General features: G+C 41.6%; 1 protein-coding gene across 2 annotated transcripts in view; it reads right to left on the bottom strand.

The window, feature by feature from the left end:
- Positions 1-3,781: 3,781 nt before the first annotated feature.
- The window catches only part of RIC8B (RIC8 guanine nucleotide exchange factor B), a 42,365-nt gene continuing 23,683 nt past the window's right edge, over positions 3,782-22,463 (bottom strand). Inside the window, exons 5-10 of one of the 2 annotated variants that reach the window (XM_084809676.1) lie at positions 18,869-19,031; positions 17,771-17,866; positions 14,834-14,978; positions 11,788-11,932; positions 11,203-11,322; positions 3,782-4,949 (exon numbers count right to left, since the gene is read on the bottom strand). In XM_084809676.1, the coding sequence (XP_084665802.1) occupies positions 4,838-4,949; positions 11,203-11,322; positions 11,788-11,932; positions 14,834-14,978; positions 17,771-17,866; positions 18,869-19,031 (781 nt within the window). In that variant the 3' untranslated portion in view covers positions 3,782-4,837. Of the gene's footprint in view, positions 4,950-11,202; positions 11,323-11,787; positions 11,933-14,833; positions 14,979-17,770; positions 17,867-18,225; positions 18,788-18,868; positions 19,032-22,463 lie in introns of those variants that run through there. The other variant, XM_084809677.1, reaches the window with a different exon arrangement.

Here is a 22,463-nt window from a genome sequence, read left to right as displayed (position 1 = left end):
ACTTTCTGAGTCAATAACAAATTCATCCAGGGTAAGTTCAGTCATCACTAGTTAGAAGTCTGGTTTGATTTATTCTGTTTTATACATCTGCCTGCTTAGCCAGAGGACTCTTTATTACTCACTTAAGTTTGCCAAGCCCTTCACTTTCTGGATTCAGTCTGCTTTATTCAGCCACTTCTGCTAACAACAAAAAAAAAAACAGCTTTATCCTGACTGAGTAATGATAAAAAGAAAGGTTAGGTGGGCAGAAGGAACATCAGGTTCTACCAGTGGAGGCTGGTGGCTATGATTTCTGTGGGGCTGTGAATCCATTCTGAGTTTCAGTCAGAACTAGCCAGAACTTATAAAGGAGTTATCCAAGGTGATGAATCCTATCCCCAAAGTAGGTTCAGCACCTTGAATAGCTCCTTTAGAGTTCTGGCTGGTTCTGACTGAAACCCAGCATGGATTCCCCACCGAAATCAGAGCCATCAGCCTCCACCGGGATCTACTGGTAGACCTCTGTGTGATTTGTAAATAGATCAGCAATGGTTTCACAATAATGGCAACAAAAAGCCTTTTCCCCACCCTGAATTAGGTTGCTGAAATCAAAAAAGTTGTGTGTGGGGGGAAACAGTAGATTTGTTTGTGAAAGGATTTGTATGCGAGCTCCAGCTGTGCTACTGAAAACAAATTACTGGGCTGAGCATGGACTCACACAAACCTTTTCCCTCAATTCAGTGCCCACCCTCCTGAACTACTATTATGCACCTGGTTACAATTGGTGGACCTCAGGGTTTTAGTGAAAGAGATAAGGCAGCAAGCCTAAGGGCTGCCCAGCAAGGGCTTAGAGCAAGGGAGAGCAACTTGTGGCCCGCTAGATGCTTTGGCCTACAACCCCTAGTCAGCATAGCCAATGGTGAGGGATGAAAACATCTGGAGGGCCACAAGTTGCTTTCCCCAGGTTAGAGAAACATCTGGGGGCTGTCCCACGAACTAACACTATCCATTCTTGTGCTCCAGCCCTCTCTTCCTCAGCTTAAACATTTATGAAGAGGGGTGTGTGGGAACGCGGGCCTTGGCAGTGCTCCACTGCCAGCTCCAACCACACTTACCACCATGATGCCCCCCCCCACTGCCTGAAGACACATGTGACCCTCAGGAGCAAAAAGGATATCCATCCCTGGCCTAACTACACGTTACTTTAAATAATGTACTTGAGGGGGCATCAGATATTTTTTAAACATAAAAACCAAGCAGTCTTCCCCTGAAACAGAACCACAGTGTGTGAGGGAAGGTTTAACTCTTCCCTCCCCACAACGCTGAAAAAAGTTTTTCAAACACCTATTGGTGCTAATGGAAGCTTTTTTTGCTATTGCTATTTGCCATGCGCTCGCAAGTGGGAGAGGATGGTCTATTCATTTCAGGATTGTGATGGGAAGGGGAGGGCTCACCCGCTCCTCCACTCCCCACAAACTGCGGCTGCAATCTGGATCAGGGCCTCCCATGCTTGGTTGTGTTTTTTTTTAAACAGACATTGTTTCAAGCAACACATAAAAAGTAACATGTAGCTAGGCCAATAGTTTACAAAAGTACCACGGCTGTTTTGGGTGGCACTGTAGCATCCGGAGGCTCAAACAGGTTTCTTGTCTCAAACCTCCATCTCTGTGCACTAGTCAAAAGTGTAAGGCATGGGCAGCAGCGTGCACTACTGTGATTTTTTTTTACTTTACATGCAAGTGCAGCTTAAAGGCTAGCCCTGAGAAGTGTGTTTTCCCTAGGCCCAAAGCCAAGGCTATTACGACCAGGCTGAGCTGTCAAACCAAATTCCTATTGCTCCTGCATACTAACAAATTTCACCCTGCGCAGCTAAAATGGGAAGGCAACTCCCTATGCTGTGGATGACATAACTTTAGGGCCAAACTACATGTGATATTAAACTCATCACTTGACGTTTCAACGGATCACTTTTTGGCAATAGAAATTACGGGCAGTGGAGCCCTGACCTGGACCATGGAGGCAAAGGATTAAAGCCCCCCCACACACACTTAGGGTCTTGATGGGGATTGGGACTTTTTAGAGTACAAAGGAAAGACCAATGTAGTTGTTAGCTACATCTTCAAAGTAATGTGGAGCTTGGCCCTGAAACTTGGGAACTTGAATTGTACACATTCAATCCACCGTCATACTTTTTTTTGCTAGTTAGGGGATGAAGTAGGGAACTCTGCCAGGCACTGAAGCCTGGGCTCTTGGGCTTTTGAAACCCTGCTCCTCCCAGCCCTCTGGCCTCTTCTTTCAGAAAACTCATCCTCGCCATCCCTGATGCTAAGAAGATTGCCAGGCTGCTGAGTTTTGTACTGAGCATTTCAGGATGCAAATCATGGAATACATGCACTTGGATTAAATACTTGCATTTGTGAGTGCACCCAAGACAAAGCACACGCACTTTAGCGTAGGTGAGAACTGGCAACGCAGTCTCCATCTTGAAAAGCTCTCCATTCCAGCTTTAGAAGAGTGTGACTGGATTTGTCAAGTCTGCTTTACTTTGTGAATCCAATTGCTAAACAGGATTGCAAGTTATATTAACTGAATCAGACTTCACCAATAACACAGTGCTTCATCGTTCAAGTAATAATGGGGTCCCTTGAGCTCACACTTGTTTTGCAGTATCTTTCAAAGAATGCAAAAGAGACCAGCATCAGGAAGCAAGGGCTGATCCCATTCTTCGTGCTTAATTTCTACCTTGCAACAGACTTCAGCTGCAACAGTCATCCATCTCTCTCCCAACCCTCCCCAAATGGTGCACAGAGCAGTTACTACAGCTCTCTATACATGAGAGCCTTAAGATGGTGTGTCTTGAACAGAGGCTGTTTCAAAACAAAAAAAAAAGTTAAAAAATAGGAAAACCTCAAGTTCAGGAATCCTAATAATAAGACCTAATGACTTGAGTCTCCCAGCCCCTATCACTGAAGCAGGAGAGGTTGTACTGTATTACTTACTATATCAGAGGGGAGGGAAGAACTAGGTGGAGAAGTGGAACAAGGAAAGGGTAATGATCACTATGCAACCCTAGAAAACAGAAGCATTGCCAAATCTCCATGTTATTTAATAAAGGTAAAGGTGTCCCCAACCAGTCGTGTCTGACTCTAGGGTGCGGTGCTCATGAAGCAGTAAAACTTATAACTGAGTGGTAAACATTTTTTTAAAACTGGAAGTTGATACGATCATTTTATGCCAGTACTTTTGCCATTGGTGGTGGCCGCCAGTCAGTTTTCTGGGGCTGAAACTGAAAAAATCCGAAGTGTTGGATTTAACCTTTAAAGCACTAAACAGCTTGGGGCCAAGTTATCTGAAGGAGCATCTCCTCCCATATATACCTACCTAGACTCTAAGATCATCATCCAAGGCCCTCCTCCAGATGCCCCTACCAAATGAGGTGACGTAGGTAGCTATTAGGGTCTTTTCAGTGGTGGCATTCCCTATCTGTGGAATGACCTCCCCAAGACGGTTGCCTGACACTTATATTATGGGTTGTTTTGGCACCAGGTGACGACCTTATTCTCCCAAGCATTTTAAGAACTGTTTTTAGTGCTTTTAGATCTTAGCACTTTTATTCTGCTGCTTGGTTTTTAACTTTGGTTTTTGTGCTGTACTGTTTTTATTCTTTGCTTTAACTTGGCTTTTGATGTGCTGTTTTTATCATTGCCTATAGTTTTGTATTTTGTTTTTAATTTGCCTGTATACCACTCAGAGAACTCTGGTTAGTAGGTGGTCTGCAAGTGTAAGAAAGAAACTAATGAAGAGGGAGGGAAATGCAAGAATGTTGTATTTCTAAAAACATCACAATGGTACATAACTGTATATAAAGTTTTATTGACAGAATGCAACACACCCTCCATTTCTGAACATTATACAGTTAGATTCTAGCCACATAATTCAAGACAACTTGCCCTCCATTTCTTCATTAGAGGCTACTTTCATACATATCCTTTAAAAAGGCAATGGAATGGCAGAAGAGGGATGTTTCATATGGTACTTGCCCAACCCTTCACTCTATCAGTTATGACCAACCCAAGTTTTTAGGCCAGCCATTTGTGATGGGGTTGGGATTGTGCTGAGGCCGGGGGGCGGGGGGGTAGTGGTTATAGAATGATTCCCTAAGGTGTGCCATGTAGACAGCCCTGCTGCAGTCATTGGGTATAAATCTGTTCTCAAAGCTGGATCTGGGAACAAATGGAAATATCCTGACAAAACAGATACTCAGTTAACCTGGAACCTAAGTAGTACAGAAACACTAAAAACCCATTTGTAATTTAGTGGTAAAAACTGACTGATTTAACAAGATTTAGTAGACCTTCAGAGACAGTTTAATTATGATAGTAAGGAACAATAATGCCAAAAATGATTAAATAAATGCATCTACTGGGTAGCTTCTTCAGTAAATGTGACAGTTTTACTGTGAGCTTTTATTTAAGATTTCTCATATCTCTTATCTAATCAGACATTCTATTTCCTTCCTTTAGCTATAGGACTGAAATAAGGCAGTGCTTTTTTTTAAAGGGAAAAATATTATAGGTAAATATTAATATTTTAATTTTCTTAAAAGTTCAAACACACTTTTCATCCCACTGAAATACAATTACCGTAAGGTTAATAAACGGGTTTTTTCTTGCTATATAAATTGAGGTCTTGGAAATGCTAATATAATTACACCACGTAATTTAGAATTCAAACATTTTGATTGGGGGAAAAAACAGTTTCTACAACACTGGGTTAATGTGAAGGGTCTAATATTTAGATAATAAAAGATGTCATGAGTGTAAGGAAAGGCGGGTGACAGATTGAAGCAGCTGATGTTCTAGTCAGAGTCTGAACTTTCTTGCTCATTGGTTTGATGCTGGCCCACTACTTCTTCCAAAGGAGTCATTGTGCCATCTGGTCGCACTCCCATAGGGGTTATAACCTTGTCTCTAAAGTAAAAAAAAGAAGAACCAAAGCAGTTGTTATTTTACTCTCTCTCTCTGTATATATATATTAGGACTGCAGAGACTATTCACTAGTTTACTTACATATGGGTGACATGCCTTCATGACATACATGCAAATGTAACACAGAGCTATGCAATATGAAATTTCTGCCCTCATATTCAAGTTCACCTCACCAACTGGATTACAGATTTACTTAAAACAAAGTGAGATAGGGATTCTATCAAGGACCACTGGGCTGTAAAAAACAGTATTAAAATCTTGGGAGCCACAAGAAGCCAACACTAATTGGGGGGTGGGGGGAGGAAATACAAACATGAAACACTTCTCATTTTTGAGAGAGCTCAGATTCTGAATATGAAAGGATGAACAGGGGTATATACAAAATGGACTGGAGGACAGAGGGAGGCAGGGGAGCAACACTGATAAAGACTTCATTCAGGCTGGCCATGTTCACTAAGCCAATTAAGACCTATATGGGAAAAAGAAGAAGTCAACCACTGATGGGCTAAGGACAAAGAACAGGTTTGCTGTTTAAATAAGATGTAAATTAAGATACTTCCTCCATTAATTCTTAAATGCTAACATGGTTGCTGAAGTTCCACCTGTCATTTGGGGAACAGCCACCCCTCTAGTTTCAAAAACACAACTGTATACATATTCATTTCACTGAGTGAAAGAAGTCAGTCAGGAAAAGAGATTTGTGCTACACAGTCAGCCTCTAGTGGTGCTTAAGTACTTGTGGGTTCATTTAGATTCAGTCAGCCTTTTCTCCCTACTCCCCCTCTTTTTTAAAATTGTTGCTTTTGTTTGCGGCTGTTTAATTACAGGATTGACAGCCATTTTAATCTCTTCAGAGCTCCCAAGGCCTCTCGCAGTTAATCCAATTATATCTACCCCACAAGCTACAGCCTCATATAAAGATGATTAATTATTGATTAAGCCAATCAAACAGTATTAGCAAAGATTTTATAAGCCTTTCATTGCCTCACATCTGATTATCATGTCATTTATTTTATGTGGGTTATGCCAAAAACTGTAAAGTCAATTATTGCAAAAATTTTGATCCTTTCCCCCAAAAGCCCTCACTAAATTGTCACAGATGCTTTTTTAAAAAAAGTGTACAAGTGAATTCCAGTTTCCCAGGTGCTTTGCATCTTAAGACATCTCTACAGAAATGTGTCTGGTTTCTTTAAGAACTGCCCACCCCAGTGTGTAACTTGGTTACACAGAAGGTGAAATCTTCTGGCAGGCCTTTCCACCAATCTATGAGAAACATTTGAAGTACTGCAATCCTTCGGTACTTGGATACCACCCACACAGGCTGGCATCCAATTAGCCCCTCCCACTGACAGAACAGCTCCCCTCTCCACAGCAGCCCCTTGCATTTGGATTGGGTAATTCTCTGGAGCAGATCTGGGGGCTCACATGAAGAGAGATGGAGAAATGTGACATTGGATTTTGCCCTTACCTGGGAGCAAGTCCCACTGAACTCAATACATGTCTCCTCAATGAGTAGACATGTATAGGACTACAATGTAAGTGAACGTTGTCAGAGAAACAGAGAGAGCAGCAACCTTCAGATTACAACACATAAACATAACCCCAACAGTATAGCACTCAGGCTCTTCCAGGGGACGTCAACAGGCATAGGAAGTAATACAGGAGAATTAAGACGATAGTGAACTTAGGTTCATTTTCATGCAATATCTGTGTAATATGAAACTACTTGGCACATTCAAAGCACCTGGCCACTAAGGGTCTTCCTGTGGTGCCCTCTAGATGTTTTCAGCTACATCCCCCATCAGCCCAAGCCACGATGACCAATGGTCAGGGATGATGGGAAGTGTAGTTCAACATGATATGGAGGGCACCAGGTTGGGGAAGGCTGTTCTAAACATTTAGTGCCAGCTCCTAAAATATGAAGGAATTCCCCAGGCACAAACGCTTTCCCTAACCCACTAAGATCTCCGAAATGAAGCTGAGAGGAATCATCTTATGCCGACGCAACTAACCGTTCTATTCCTTCCTGGCAAGGCAAAATGGCAATTTCTGGGGCATCTTGAAGAATTTTATTCCAAGTAGAGACACATGTGCGAATATATTTTATGAATATCCTTGACTGACCCTCACGTGACTGGGTACTACCCAGTAACAGATTTTTTTTTCAAATTAAAAAACATATTTTAGTAATACTTGATGGAAAACATGTCATAATGAAACCCTTAATGAAATGCATTATTTCCCCTCTTGCAAATCTCACATTAATCCTTTCAAATTCACCTATACAATCTTTGCTTCTGCTTCCCACTTGCCATTTAGCTTGATAACGACTCCAAAATCATTCCCTTGTTTTCAAGGATCTTTCTTTCTTGCCTGCTCTGTGCACAACAGGTCAGTGTTAACACATGGAACTAATGATGGTTGTCTGTAACGAAACAACCATATTGCAAACACCGGTCTGCTCCTTTGATAAAATAGTGTATTGGGAACCTATTCACCTCCCTATAATTGAGTGCTACATAATAGTGCTGATCCTTTTATGTACACTATTTTGTTCCACGCTTAGAAAAGAAGAGGAAAAGCTATGGGAGCACTGCTTTCTTCAGTCACCACCATGATTAATTCTGTATTTTTAATGAGTAAGGCTGTTACTTAGGCAGGTTTTGTTACATACTTGTTTTGTTGACTTCTTGTCAATGTACAACAAAACCCCAAACTATGATAATTGGGGGCTGTTTCATCAGAAAAAGGATTCTTGGTATTAATACAGAGTTGGCTTGGAAAAAGCACCATGACATTTTAAATTAGTCAATTAATTCATAATTGTGCCACTAGTTTATAACTGCAGGGAAAATATTTATAAAGCATTTTAATTAACACTGAAAACTTCCAGTTATACAAGAATTAAACTATACTAGTAATTTAATTTAGCTATATTTTACATTTTACGACACCGAAATATAGTGCACTACAAGGCAGTTTGGGGAATGCCAGTATTTGATATATTATGAAAAACAGATTCAGTTACTGCCTGTTGTAAATGTCTTTTTTATATAGACAGATAGATAAATAAATAAATTTGTATTGTATATATATATGCTACAAATTTATCCAGATCTTCAAACTTACCCTGTTGTAAACTTCTAACCAGAAAGTTATTTCGAAGTCAGTCTGATTTTAAAACACTAGATATCTAGCAGTCTTCCCCCAACATGGTGCTCTCCAGATTATTTATTTTATATTTTATTTATTTTATTTATTTCATTTCTATACCGCCCAATAGCCGAAGCTCTCTGGGCGGTTCACAAAAACTAAAACCAAACAACACACAATAAAACAATTTAAAATATATAGAACATTAAAACCACAATATAACAATACAATAAAACCTAGCAGCAGTACAGGAGTTTAAAATACAGATTTAAAACAGCAAAGATAAAAATTTAGAAAGCTAAAATGCCTGGGAAAATAAAAAGGTCTTCACCTGGCGCCGAAAGGAGTACAATGTAGGCGCCAGGCGAACCTCACTAGGGAGCTCATTCCAGAGCCGGGGTGCCACAACAGAAAAAGCCCTCCTCCTAGTAGCCACCCGCCTCACTTCCTTTGGCAGGGGCTCACGGAGAAGGGCCGCTGATGATGATCTTAAGGTCCGGGCAGGCACATATGGGAGGAGGCGATCCTTCAGGTAACCTGGCCCCAAGCCGTTAAGGGCTTTGAATGTTAACACCAGCACTTTGAATCGGGCCCGGAAATGGACTGGCAGCCAGTGCAGCTGGAAAAGTACTGGTGTAATATGAGCTCGCAGGCCAGTCCCTGTTAACAATCTTGCTGCCCTATTTTGGACCAGCTGAAGTTTCCGGACCGTTTTCAAAGGCAGCCCCACGTATAACGCATTGCAGTAATCCAGACGAGAAGTTATCAGAGCATGGATAACTGTAGCTAGGCTATCTCTGTCCAGATAAGGGCGTAGTTGGTATACCAGCCTAAGCTGATAAAAAGTGCTCCGTGCCACTGAGTTCACCTGTGCCTCAAGCGACAGTTCTGGATCCAAGAGCACCCCCAAACTACGAACCTGATCCTTTAGGGGGAGTGCAACCCCCTCCAGAACAGGTTGAATATCACCTAGCCGGGCAGACGAACCACCCACTAACAGTACCTCCATCTTGTCTGGATTGAGTTTCAGTTTATTAGCCCTCATCCAGTCCATTACCGTGCCCAGGCACTGGTTCAGAACAGCCACTGCCTCACCTGGTTTTGATGAGAAAGAGAGGTAGAGCTGGGTGTCATCCGCATATTGATGGCACCTCAGCCCACACCTCCGGATAACCTCCCCCAGCGGTTTCATGTAGATGTTAAATAGCATGGGGGATAGAATAGAGCCCTGTGGAACCCCATGGCACAATTGCCATGGCACAGAGCAATAATCCCCCATGTGTTGGACTACAGCTCCCATAATCCCATCCAGCGAGGGGCAATGGGAGTTGTAGGCTTAGTTACCAGCAGTAAGAGGTTTACGCTAAAATATGCTGGTATTTTTGGCCAAGACCCTTTTGCTTTTGGCAAATCAAGACCAATCACTGGAATGTGGCCCCTGAAAGCTTCTCTGAAATGGAACTTGGCCCTCAGGCTGAAAGAGATACTGCATCTCTGATATAGCATGTTGCATACTGAAGTTTGTTAATTCTGCTCTCTTGTTTTCCCGGAGAGATAGTGGCTTATCCAAGATTATCCACTCAGCCATGAAAATCTCTTGGGCCAGTCACTCTCAGCCTAATCCAACATCACAGGTTTTCTGGAAGGATAAAATGAGAGAAGGAACTGTGTATACTACTCTGAACTACTTAAAGGATGGGTACAGTAAATAAATACCTGTAAGTTCAAAGCTGAGCTGAAATTCAAATGCCTAAAGTAGTTCAATCCTTCAGACAATGGGTTACACAGGCTTCATTTTCTATATCATTCTTGAACTATGGCTGCTCTCATTTTTAAAAAAACCCTGTCATATCCCTGAAAACTGTTTTAGAAATGCTGACTGACCTATGAATAATAAACTTGGGGTGGGTAACCTACTGAGCAAATATAAAGAGTGAGTGAGGGAGTGTGAGAAAGAGGGAAACAGATGTAGGACCAAATATTGCACTGTAGATTCATATAGATTGCACTGTAGATTCATATAGGGACTCTATTCATAGCAATGGCAGGTTCAATATGCATAGGTTAACATAGAACTTTATGATACACAATCTCCTTATTCTGGAATCTTTTGCCTTCAAAACATTAAAGCCTTCAATCAGGCCTGGGAAACCACTTGAGTGAAAATGGATTTTGGCTTCTTTTCATTTTATTTCTGATGTGTTACTATTTTGTTCTATAATATCAGACATTTCTCTACAATCATGCATCCCCGTTCTACAAAGACTGTCTAGGGATCACAGGGCTCCCCACCTATACAACCAGAGACAAAACAGCCATAAACCTATGCCAATTACTCCTCTTTGACATAATACATTTTCCACTTGTGATTTACCCTATCCCAGACAAAATGCAAGTAGATTATTTCTTATATTAAACAATCTGGAAGCAATCTCAGCTTCCTTTATTTGTGAATGCATGCAATAAGTCCCATGGGGACAGAAACGCCTCTTAAAAAAAAAGAAAAACGGCTCTAGTGTTAGGAATACTTGTCTTCTTCCATAACATAGTTTGGGATAGTTAGGTTGCCATGTTGATCACAGAAAATTAGGAGGCATGAAGGCAATATCTTTTGCTTGCAGTGCCTATAGAAAGTCATTTTAACACTATATCATTTATCAGGGTTTTTTTCTAATTTCATATCAAGTGATCTGATTTTTTTAAAAGTAACAATTAATTGTGGAGTCTTCAGAAGAAAATCATACTATTTCCAGGCAGAAAGGGAACTACACAGAAACAGTAACATAACTGGGTTCAGCAATTCAAGCAACGCAGTGAGAGACAGTATCCAATACTGAGTAAGGAACACATGGTCTGCAGCTCCTAAAGCTCTTTCGTTTAGCCTGACACTCACTGGAATGATGGGGTAGTATTTGCCAATGACATTTCCATTCACTGAGAATATGGCCCTTGGCCAGTGGAGTATTTAAGCATATATTAACAGCTGCACAGACGCAAACACAACTCAAATACAGTAAGGAAAAAGGCACTATACAACCAAAGAATTCCCCCACATAAATGAAAGCTAAAATAGCTACATTACCTAGAAAGCTTATCAAACATATTGACAAGTTTCATTGCTTCATATTCTTTTTGTTCTTCAGTCATTTCATCCATAGGATTGGGCATTGGCTCTTCTAAATGACCTGTTATAAGGTTAATGCTTTGGGGATGGGGGAAGAAAAAGTTAAAAGAAAGTTTCCAGACGCTTCTTTGGTCAGACTACCCATTCTAAAAACAAAATAAAAAACCCTCCACAAATTTTATTCTTTTTTTCAATCAATATGCACAATCTGAGACTACCACAATGCAAAGTACCTAGACTTTTAATTACACCTTAATGAGCTTCTGAGGATCTCTCCCCCCGCCCCGCCCCACCCCAAATGTACACAAGTTTAACTGTCATGGCTTCCCTACCAAAGAACCCTTGGAAACAGGGTTGACTTAAAGTAAGTAGAAAGCCAGTTTCAGAATACTATGGGCAGCCATGGCAATTAGGCCAGCTTGAAACTCAGCCCAATATGAGAGGACACAGCTCCAAACACATCACTGAAATAGATAAAAGTAAAAAATAGCCTAAGTTTTATGAACTGGACAGAAGGAAAAAGAACCCCAAGCAGTACCGTACTTTGGCTTTGCAGATTTATATTCTTCAGTGTCTGTATCTTCATCATCTGAGTACCAGTTTTCCCCTCTTCCTCCTGCTAATAGGCCTCTTGCTGCTAGGAGCCCTGCTGCATTGCCATAGCCAGTGTACTTCAGTAAGCTGTCAACTGCAAAATGTCAGGGAAATAGTTCACTTGGGTACGGCAAAATCTGTTCTTTAAAACAGAACATTTTAAGCTATGTATTTAAGTTTCACAAGCTTATCATGAAATATGACTAAATTTACCAAGTGTTAAGTCAGGGGTAGGCAAACCTTTGGGCATGTGGGCACTTGAGGAAACTTGAGAAATTGTCCTGGGCACAACCATATAGCATGGCTGCCATCAGTGTGCATGGCTAGTCAGAAAGGACAAGTTACTTACCCAGAAGCATTCATGGGAAATTAAGATGGCAGCATCTAGAGGCTCCCACTTCACTTTGAAGCAATCCCAGGTGCCAGTAAGAAAATATAAGAATATTTTAAAATAAAAATTGGGAGGAGTAGGGTGTCTCCTTGGACACCAAGGAAGGTGTCTGGGGGCACATTAGTGCTCGCAGGCACCATGTTGCTTACCCCTGTGTTAAGTTTTTTTCTCTGAATAATCCAATCTGACCTACCATTGAACAACTTAAAAAAAAAAGATGAAGATAACACTTCTCCCTCTTTCCTAAAGGTTAAATGTTGCAAGAAAGCAAAAGAGCTGTTTGACTAACAAGAGTAGTATAGAGGGCCTAAGTAAAGGATAAACTAATTCTAAACTTTGAGTCAGCATTTACACCTGTCATGTAGTAACAAACTTTTTTGTTTAGTTCCTCATATAAAATATGTATTAAAAGACAATGGCACAGGATGTTTGTATGCAAGTACATGCACTATTAGATGCAAAAGAGTGAGAGCAAGAGAGAACGAACACCACGTGGATTTGATACATCTACATGTCTGGCAAGATGCAGTGCAGTATTGGGGTTTTCAGCAGGGCTGTGCATGCCCCCCCCCCCCGATCCAACGCGGAAGCTGCTTTGGGGCTTCTGAGGTGGACCCGATTTGGCTCGGGCTGATTCAGCCCCCCCCCCCCAACCCACCTCGGCCTATGAAGTCAAAGCGGGATTCCGACATCCAACTCTTGCCTCGGCCCCTCAACGTGCCGCCCAGCACCCCAGTTCCTTACCTGGACCCCTGGTTCGGGGGGGGCATGCCACGGGAGCTGCTGCTGCTGGGGCAGTTGCTCCCAGTGCTGCCAGGGAAACCGCTGCCTGCCACAACCCACCAAATACTGACAGGCACAAGGGCAGGGGTCGCCCTCCAACTGCACTCTCCCCCTTCCTTGGAAGGAGGGCAGGGTGCCTAGTTGGAGGCTGACTCCTGCCTCTGGCTCAAGCCTTCATAGCTTCCTTGATTGCGGGGAGCCTATGAGGGCTGGGTGAGGCCAGTGGTGGCAGTTTGCAACGACGGCAGGCTGTGGCCGCAAGTTCTTAGGCCCTCTGGATGCACACCAGCAGCCATCTTGTTCTGGGGAATGGGGGGAGCCATTTTCCCATTTTTGCGCTGTGGCTGTGCCCACAAGTGGCAGATCCATGATTTTTCTGGTTCAGTCCGTGGAGGCAGATGTGCTCTGTGATATGATGGTGGTTTGGGGGACGTGTTCTGCAAAAATCATACAAAATCAAGAGGATCCCTGCCAAGGATCCATGTTTTTGCACCATGGCTGCACCCATGAGTAGCAGATCCGCAATTCTTCTGGTTCAGTCCATGGAGGCAGATGTGCCCTGAGACTGGATGGTAGTTTTATGGGTCTCCCCTTTAAAAATCGTATGAAATCATGCGGATCCCTTTTTGATTTTATGGATCCTCGTTTTACCTAGTCCTCACAGCATGCATTTTCTTCTCGGCTTCGTTCTGCCAAAGGAGAGTGGGAAGGATTAAGGCTTCCTCTGCCATGCCTGGCAGAGACTGGGGCAGTTGCTCCCAGTGGCCATAGCAGAGGCCGGTTCGGACTGGAGCAGAGAGAGAAATGCTGTGGAGCTTCCCTCTCAGCTCCCATCCCATCCTGCCACCACCGCCACCACCATCATTGCACACAATGGCAGCTCATCAGGGAAGTGGGAGGCTGCTCAATTATCAGGCGGCTCGCGCACTCCAGTGGATCATCTTGTGCACCCCACTTTGGAGACCACTGCTCTAGCCAAATAACGTTCAGACAGCCCCCTCCTCTCCAGTAAAACCACTTCGCACACAACAAGCAAACGGGGGCTGAGTCACAATAAAGCTCACTCCCTCCTCCTCCCCCTTCTCCTCTACCAGTCGCTGGATCTCTCTCAAATTGATACATTTGGTGCCTCCACATTTTCTCACCTTCCCACCCTTCCCATCTCCTCCTGCCCCTCCGTGTGATCTTTCAGAAGCTGATACGTTTTGGAGACAGCCTGTCTGGGCTGCTCAGAAGGCATAAGAAGCGCTCCGAATATATGAGGCGGATGAGGTGCTTCGTGGAGGAGCCGCATTCCTTTGGGGCGCCTTGGTGCTGCTCTGATCCACTTCGTATCAACGAGGCACCTCTGAATCAGCCCGCTTCACCTCATTATTTAGGCTTTGTACCAAAGCGGTACACAGCCTTAGTTTCCAGGCCTTGATTACTCATAATTCACGATATAACCTGCAGAATTGTGACAGTACTATGAACTGAGGGATTGGACTTACAGTGCTTTAAGTAAGTTGCTGGTTTCCTCAAAAAGAGGAACACCTAGCAGCCCACAAACTACAAAAGGTACAGATGTGCACTGCACAATGTGTGGTAAAATGTTTACCTGTAACTCAGATTTGTAAAGCAAATCCATAAGAGTTTTTATCGCACCTGCCCAAACATTCTGTGCAGGTAATTTGTGGCATATTAACATGAAATAGTCAACTCTCTTCCAGTTTACAAAAGCTTTCCTTGGGCAATGTTTACTCAGCAAGAGACAAACAGGCAAGCGACTATATACAAGCTTGCTGTAACCATCCTCATTCACAGATAAGAACCAGCCTGTACCTCTCTCCTTACAAAGAACAAAAAGGAATTCTGCAGCAATTTGCTTCACTCCTAGGTCAACATGAGTCATAAGGCGCACTAATTTGTTTCTTAGTGTTGTGCCGACTTCAGGACGATTAGATACATCTCTCAAGGGAGGCAACACCTTAAGACAAAAAACAAGAAGAACAATTAATCCCAATGCAAAGTGTTGCCACACTTACTTTCTTATTTAAAATCTTTGAAATGGTTCTGCTTTGACACTCTTTCTGGCTAAACAACTGGGCATGCAGGTGTCACTGCAAAAGAGACACACCTCTCCTCCTTCAAAATTGATTAAATCACATAGGGGAAGGGTTAACCTCCTTTCTCCAGCACTGCAATCTGGACCCCTCCATGACTTATATTTTTTTAACCCTGCAGGAGATGCTACTTATGGATTGCCCATGTCATGTCTAGGTATGCCCTTAAAGTGCTGGAAATGTTAGAACTACGACTTAATCCATGACTATAATTAAATGTCTGACTCTGATTTGAATGAGGTTGATACAGATTCACACTCATGACCAAAGTTTAGAGTGTATCAACCAAATGCCTCAGTGGAAAGGTTATATACCCCAAGTTCTGAAAGACACCAGAATTCCAAAACCTCTTCAAGGCATCTGGTGTCCAAGCAGTGGTCAGAGCTGATTTAACATTCACCCTTCCAAACCGCAGTAAGTAATCATTTCAGCCAACATCAATATCAGTAGAAGAACAAATTCAAAGATGGAAATCCATAGCCCTGTATGGAAAATACCCAGAAATCCTGAGAGAGAAAGCACTGATGCAGGATCAGAAGAATAGCTAAAAGCATGTCAACTTAAAGCAGAAACTCAAGTTGTTGTTTTTTTTAACACACTACTATTCAACACTACAGTTGCTACCAACTGTCAAAGTAACTATCAAAATATTAATAGCTATCAAAATATCTTAACACACTCCACAGATACAATTTCTAAAGGATAGCCATGTTAGTCTGTTGCAAGCCAAAACAACTAAGAGTCTTGTAGCACCTTAAAGATAAACAAAATTAGTCCATGAAATCTTATGCCAAAATAAGTTAGTTAAACTTTAAGGTGCCATGAGACCACAGATACAGACACTTGAATGAGTAACGGAATAGCTGGTGGCCCTGTCTAATCCAATACAGAATATCTTGACACACATACAGTCAGAATGTCAGATAGCAATCATTCATCACAACTGAGTGTGGATATGCAGTATCAACTAATCAATTTAAAAATGCCTTCTTCCCACAAAGTAAGGTCTGGACCCAGTTCTTGAGAATAAAATATTACACCTTGTATTGGGATAAACCAATTATAACAGACAAAATATACCTTAATAGACAAACCAACACTCTGGTGAACAAAAGAACTCAATAAAACGACTGTAACATATTTTGAAAACCTCTCCCATATAATATTTAAAGAATTAAAATAGATAAACTCAGTATTAGAAATGATGTCTGGAAATACACAACAATTTATATAGTACTCTTTTTATACCAGCTATAGGACTTGTTCCAAACACTCTAAAGGAGCATTAATGAAGTATGCATGTGGTATAATTCCTATTAAATACAATCCAAAAAGTGGTTATTCTCCCATCTTGCCCTATAATCAAGAAACCCTTTGCACTCTACAGAAAGAGACCTAGGATATCCAGTCCCCTGCCTAAGAAAAAAACAACAACTAGTCCATAATAATGGATCCAATCTTAATCAAACCCATTGAAATAAAACAGACTTAAGTTATATACTGATGCCATCACAGTATGAATATACTGGTAACATTCAGCTTTGTTTCTTTTTCCACTGATCCAAGAGAAACCTTGAACTAGAGTTTGGAAACTGTGTTGAAATGGATATGGACAAACAAACTTAAGTTTAATCTGACAAATTATAGGAGATTATTATTATGGGGGAGGGTGGGTTCTTTCTGATTTTTATAGGGTTACAAAGTAAGAGCTATTCTCAACCCAGCTTCACTTCTGGAACAGGTGACAGTTGTGGCTGGAAGAATTTTTTTTTTTTTTTTAGAACCAGCAATGCTTTTCCTCTAATTCTGGAAAGACAGGACTTGTCAATCACTGATGCCATCATCCTCTCCATTCTTGCTGCTGTAAGATTTTCTATGTGGGGCTAACCCTTGGAAAAAAAGTGCTGGAAGCTGCAGCTGCTAGAGAATGTGGCAGCCTGCTTCCTGAGATGAGGTGGAAGATGAGAATACATGCAACCAACATTATTTTTAAAGTGCCCTGGTTGCATCTTTTAAATCCTTGTTTATATTCCATCTCATGTTAAAAAGACAAGCCATACTGAAGTTCAGGCAACTTAACACCGCTAACACATAACAAAGCCTTGACATAGCTTTGGGAGCTCTCACCCTTGTTCCGAGAGACCTGAAGTTAGGCCTGCAGGAAGAAGCAACATGGACTTCTCAGTGGTGGTTCCAGGGTTATACAACTCCACCCCCAGGGGGGTTTGGCAGTGTTCCAGCCTGCAGGCCTAGGCAAAGGCAGACCTTTTTATTCTGACTTTTGGGGTTGGACATCTTTAAAACTCCTAAAAATGGATAATGTTAAACTATGCTAACACTATTTTGTGTTACTATTGAGTAGACCCCACCGAACACAGAGGGATTTGCTTCCAAGTAAACATGCACAGGATTACACTGCACAACATCAACAGTTCAATTAATGCGTCCCGCTCCCCTTGTGCCAACATTAACCTTACTCAGCTGTGTGTTTCTATGTCCATCCAGAACTCTACTAGATGATGATCGGGCCAATTTAATGTACAGCAATTAGTGTGTGACTGGTAATTAATATATATTAGATAAACAAGATTCCCTAACATTTTAAATTATCTTTGCATCAAGTCTTCCCAGTTCTTTTGATACCCTCATCTCTCACCTGAGCTTTGATAAACTTCCTTATGTTCCGGTGGGATCGGCAGCATCTTGTTAGTAAACTGAGAACAGGAGTGAGACCTTCCCGATAGCTACTCCCCTAGAAGAATAGAGAATTCACACACCATTATATTTTTCTTACAGAGACACTTGCAATTTCTACTGTAGCCATTTTTACTTGTGTTTCTCAAAACAGTGGGTCAGCCAACTTTTTTCTGTAAGTTTTAAAAGGATATTTTTGCAGCTGAAAACTCACAGGATGCCTTCCCTTAGCAGTGGTATTAATTAATGCCCTAAGGCATATGTTTACCACGTATTTCCAGATATTGACGCCCTTAAAATATTCCTGATCATGATGCATACATTAGCCATTCTATCTTGCATTTTGGGGCATGATAGTAAAGCAGTATTGTTTCAATGAAGCCAACTGCCCAGAGAGCCTCAGCTGTTGAGCAGTATACAAATGTAATAAATAAACTGCAAATAGCTCACAAGACTAGAGACAAACACACACGCGCGCACCAGCTATTTCATTTTGCTGTGCACAGAGGATCCTGAAAAACATGACAAATAGGCTGGAAGATAATTTATGTATGCATCTCCCATATGTAATATCAAATCAAAAGTTTAATTACATTAACCTTTTCTGCACACTTGTGTGTTTGGATTCATAAGCAAACTCTGAATATGCCATATACATTTTAAAAAACTTCTGTGCAGACCCAACTGCCTGATCATGGCTATCTTCCAAGTTTGAAAGCTTTATTAAAGCAGATAAATTAAGGGTTTGTGAATCAGGCCCATTTCTGTTATTAAGAGGCATTTTAGGGCCAAAGTAGATATTACACCGCAGATGCACACAACAGTTTTCCAACAGTGAGCACTTGTTTTTATTAAATGTCAAATAATTTGATTGTATCAGTGGAAAGCAGGGGAGGGGGGAATGCTTAATCTTTCCCCTTCCACTCAGTTTTCTGATCCAAGTCACTCCCCAGAGGCTGCTTTTCCACCCATGGCTACCCTAAAAAAAAGAAAAGAAAGAAGAGTATTAACACATCTACCATGTAACATTTCATTTCGCCCTTATATATGACCTCCATACCTTGTCAATTCTCTTCTCCATGAACTTCAATAGCACCTGAATTGCATCCATATTCATGCCATTGTATTTTATATCTGTTTCCTCTGTGTCCTCTTGATCTGATGGACTGATAAGGACATCCAAACAAGAAACTGGAACATTGCTTAAAAGGTTGATTGCATTGCTGAAAGAGATTTTAAGGAAATTCACTTTCATGTTTTCTTAAAATCATACCTAAAATATTGCATCCCAGTTTTAAGCATTTGTAATGAAGAATATTGAACATAACATGGCAGTAAAGTCCTTGCAACACTGGCATAAGACCATGGATTATAATGCCACACTATTACAACAGCTGGTACACCCCATTTAGTAATTTAGCCAATAAAACAAGTTAGGATTTGAAAGTGTTTTTAAACACTCATATTTTCAGTAATTTCGTATACATTTCTACTATGCTTTAACTTTCAGGAGAATATGAAATCAAGGATATTTAACATTCGCTGCTGCACTAAAGGCAGGGTTGTGTGCTATAATTCTGTATAATTTCACCCCATAGCCATTGCTGGCATATCGTCCAAAATAAACAATAAAGTGGAGTTGCGCATTTCACCCCCCTTCGAGACATTGCTGGCAAAGCTGCTAAAGTGCTATTGCGCTTTTGCACAATTTCACTTTAGAGCTAAAGCCCCCCTCCATACCCATTGCTGACATGATGCCTTTATTGTCTCAAAACCACTAAAGTGCTATAGTGCTTTAGCAATACAGTGGAGTTATACATTTCACCTCCTGCCCCCATTGCTGGCAGTGCCTCTTCTCTTCACTACAGTGCTAAAGCGAATTTGTGCAAAAGTGCAACTGCATTCCCTTCATCCCCATAGCCATTTTGCTTCTTCATGGAAAAGTGACCAGAGAAGGAAAAAGGGTGTGGGAGCTACGTATAACTCCCTGAGTTATACGTAGGGCAAAATTAGGGCAAATATTGGCAAATAGGGCAAAATTGCACAGGTGGGGTGCCTTCATGGGGAGCCTCCAGATACTGTAGTGGATTATTGCAGAACTGCCCTTCTTCATGGAAAAGTCAGCAGTTCTTTCCCTATTCCCCAAGTTGTGCAATTTCAAAGTAGCAATCAGGAAAGCCTGTCATTGTGTAGGTTCACTGTAGTGGGGTAGTGCAATAGCATGAGGTGACATTGTACTGTCATTTTGTAACTGTATTACGGTATCACGGAAGGCTGTGCTTGTTTGGCTGCAGTTGTCCCTCAACTGCTTGTCAGATGTCAGAAAAAGAGCTCTGCAGGCTGAAGCACAGCAGCTACAAGGGTTTTGACTGTTCCTGTCAAGCGACTCTGTTGGCAAATTGGAATAAGCCACGCTGAGCATCAGACAACACGAAAACCCACAATGGGCTAAATAACCCATACTCCAGACTGTGGGGTGAGTGGCTTATTTTGACCAAATAAACCATCGTGGATTAAAAAATTCCTGACAGACGACACAATAACCAACGATGGGTTAATTATGCCATGGTGGCTTATTTAACCCATTGTGGGCTATTGTGCTGTCCAAACCCAGACATCATGTGAACAGCCCCAGTCTGTATTAACCATAGCTAGGGCTTGCTTCCTGCCCCACTGTGTCCTTTCCCACAACAAGTGGGCAGTGCAGCTAAGCAAGGCATATTCTGCATATGAAACTTTCCTACAAGCATAATTCCTTGACCATGCAATGCATGTGTGCAACTTGGCCTGAAGTCTGGGGTTTGGCCCACTTAAGGTATCTGTTCTGCACGTTGATTTTGCCCTGTGACTGTTTCATACATGTAGTCTGAATTGTGTGGTAGTCTGTGCAGGACCCCCAAGAGCATCTGTGGGTAGTATTGCAAGGTAGCCATGAAATAGCTGTATACCTTTGAAGAATGAAGTTATTCTGTGGCCTCGCACTCAGGCACATGTGGCCTGCCTAGGAGACAATTTTTTAAAAAATTCAAAAGCTGGCAACCTGAGGCAGCCAAGAGAAGAGAGAGAAATATCTTGTAGGAGAGAAACACTAAGAGGACTGGAGAAAAGAACTTCAGTGGGCAGTTTTGTATTTGAACGTATTGAGCATGCGCTTTATACACATAACCCTGTCATCCATTTAGGGAGTGAAAGCAACGGGGTGGGGGAAGAAGGTGGTCTGCTTTGATGAGCTTCAGCATGAAAGTTCTTTTCAGCTGTCTTCAATAAGGAACATAAAGATATATTTTCAAACACTCTGGGAACACCAATCTGCAACTCTCTTTGTTCATTAAAAAAATTCCTTTTGATGCTTAGGAGTGACAATTTTTTGGTCATGCATGCTTTTTATACAGTGTTCTGTAAAAGTTTTTTTGTGGGGGTATAAGTAGCGAATCTGTGCTCCTTTTTCTGATTTAAGTACATTTTGTACCCCTCTACTTTATGGTTCCTACTCACTTAGCTAAGAAGTCTTAATACAGGAAAAAAATATTCAAGAATCCCAAAGATTTTAAGTTGGAGGAGAGGTTTAGGATCAGTTTACATTTATTGGGCTAATATACATCACTGGATGCCAAGACTTGGGAACCAGAATTTAGAGGATTAATTGGAATTATCTAGGCCGGAACAGTTGTATTCCTCATTGAGTAGCTTATTGTTCCCATTTCTGAAGGTCATTCCTTTGCAAAGCATTGCAAGAGGCTTTCTGAAGCCATTTTGACAAGCTGCTTTAAAAACATGCACACACACACTCCCCTCACCATCCCCCTCCTTTGGATAGCTAACTTTAAGATCAGGCTTGGAGCTCTGCAAGCCTGATAGTTAGAAACCCTAAGAGTGTAGAACTGACTTCCTAGGCCTACGTGTCCAAGCTACAATATCTGCTTTGGATAATTACAAGTGTTAATAATTTAAATCTGAATTTATTAAATGAATAAGAAAGGTTTAAATAGAAGAGAATAGCTAAGAAAATATGCAGGATGAACATGCAAACTATGACGATTATACTTGGAAAGGGGGAAAACTAGAGTAGGGAAACACACAACTAAGTTCTGTAACCTATATCCACAAAGCATTTAGGCCACAACTTGAACATAAATGAAGAGTAAACAAACATTAACTCTGATCCTGGACAAATTTACTTGAAAGTAAACTCCACTGATTTCAAGTAGTGCAGTTAGGCTCAGGGTGTTAGCCAAGAATTAGGGACCAAAGCAATTTTGCTCTCTTATCTCACTTGATGCAAGTATTTTAATGAGAAGAAGTTATGAAGTTATATTTGCATCCCCCAGCCCTGCAGCCACAGTACAGCTAATGCTCCTTTTCCATACCCGGAAGCAGCATCAACAGAAGCTGAAATGCAGACGACACACTGTAGATTGGGTTTTACTTTAGTCACTTTTTTCAAGTTAAACCTGCTCTCAGCAAAACTCAATTGGCAAGGAACAGCAAATTTCAATTCAGCAAAAAACAAATTGGCAGCTTGGATCGTTTCCACAGAAAGCCCCTTTTTACTGGTTTCTTATTAAGCAATGGTGTTCCCAAACACCTACAAAATTAATTTTCTGGATCACTGTGCCCGAGCTATTCTTTTCAATAACCAAAGCCTGGCTTTCTGA

This window comes from Heloderma suspectum, chromosome 7 (assembly GCF_057233095.1).
Source record: "Heloderma suspectum isolate Gila_16-S chromosome 7, 16-S_ref, whole genome shotgun sequence".
Lineage (NCBI taxonomy): Eukaryota > Metazoa > Chordata > Lepidosauria > Squamata > Helodermatidae > Heloderma > Heloderma suspectum.
This window is presented reverse-complemented; position numbering and strand designations above follow the sequence as displayed.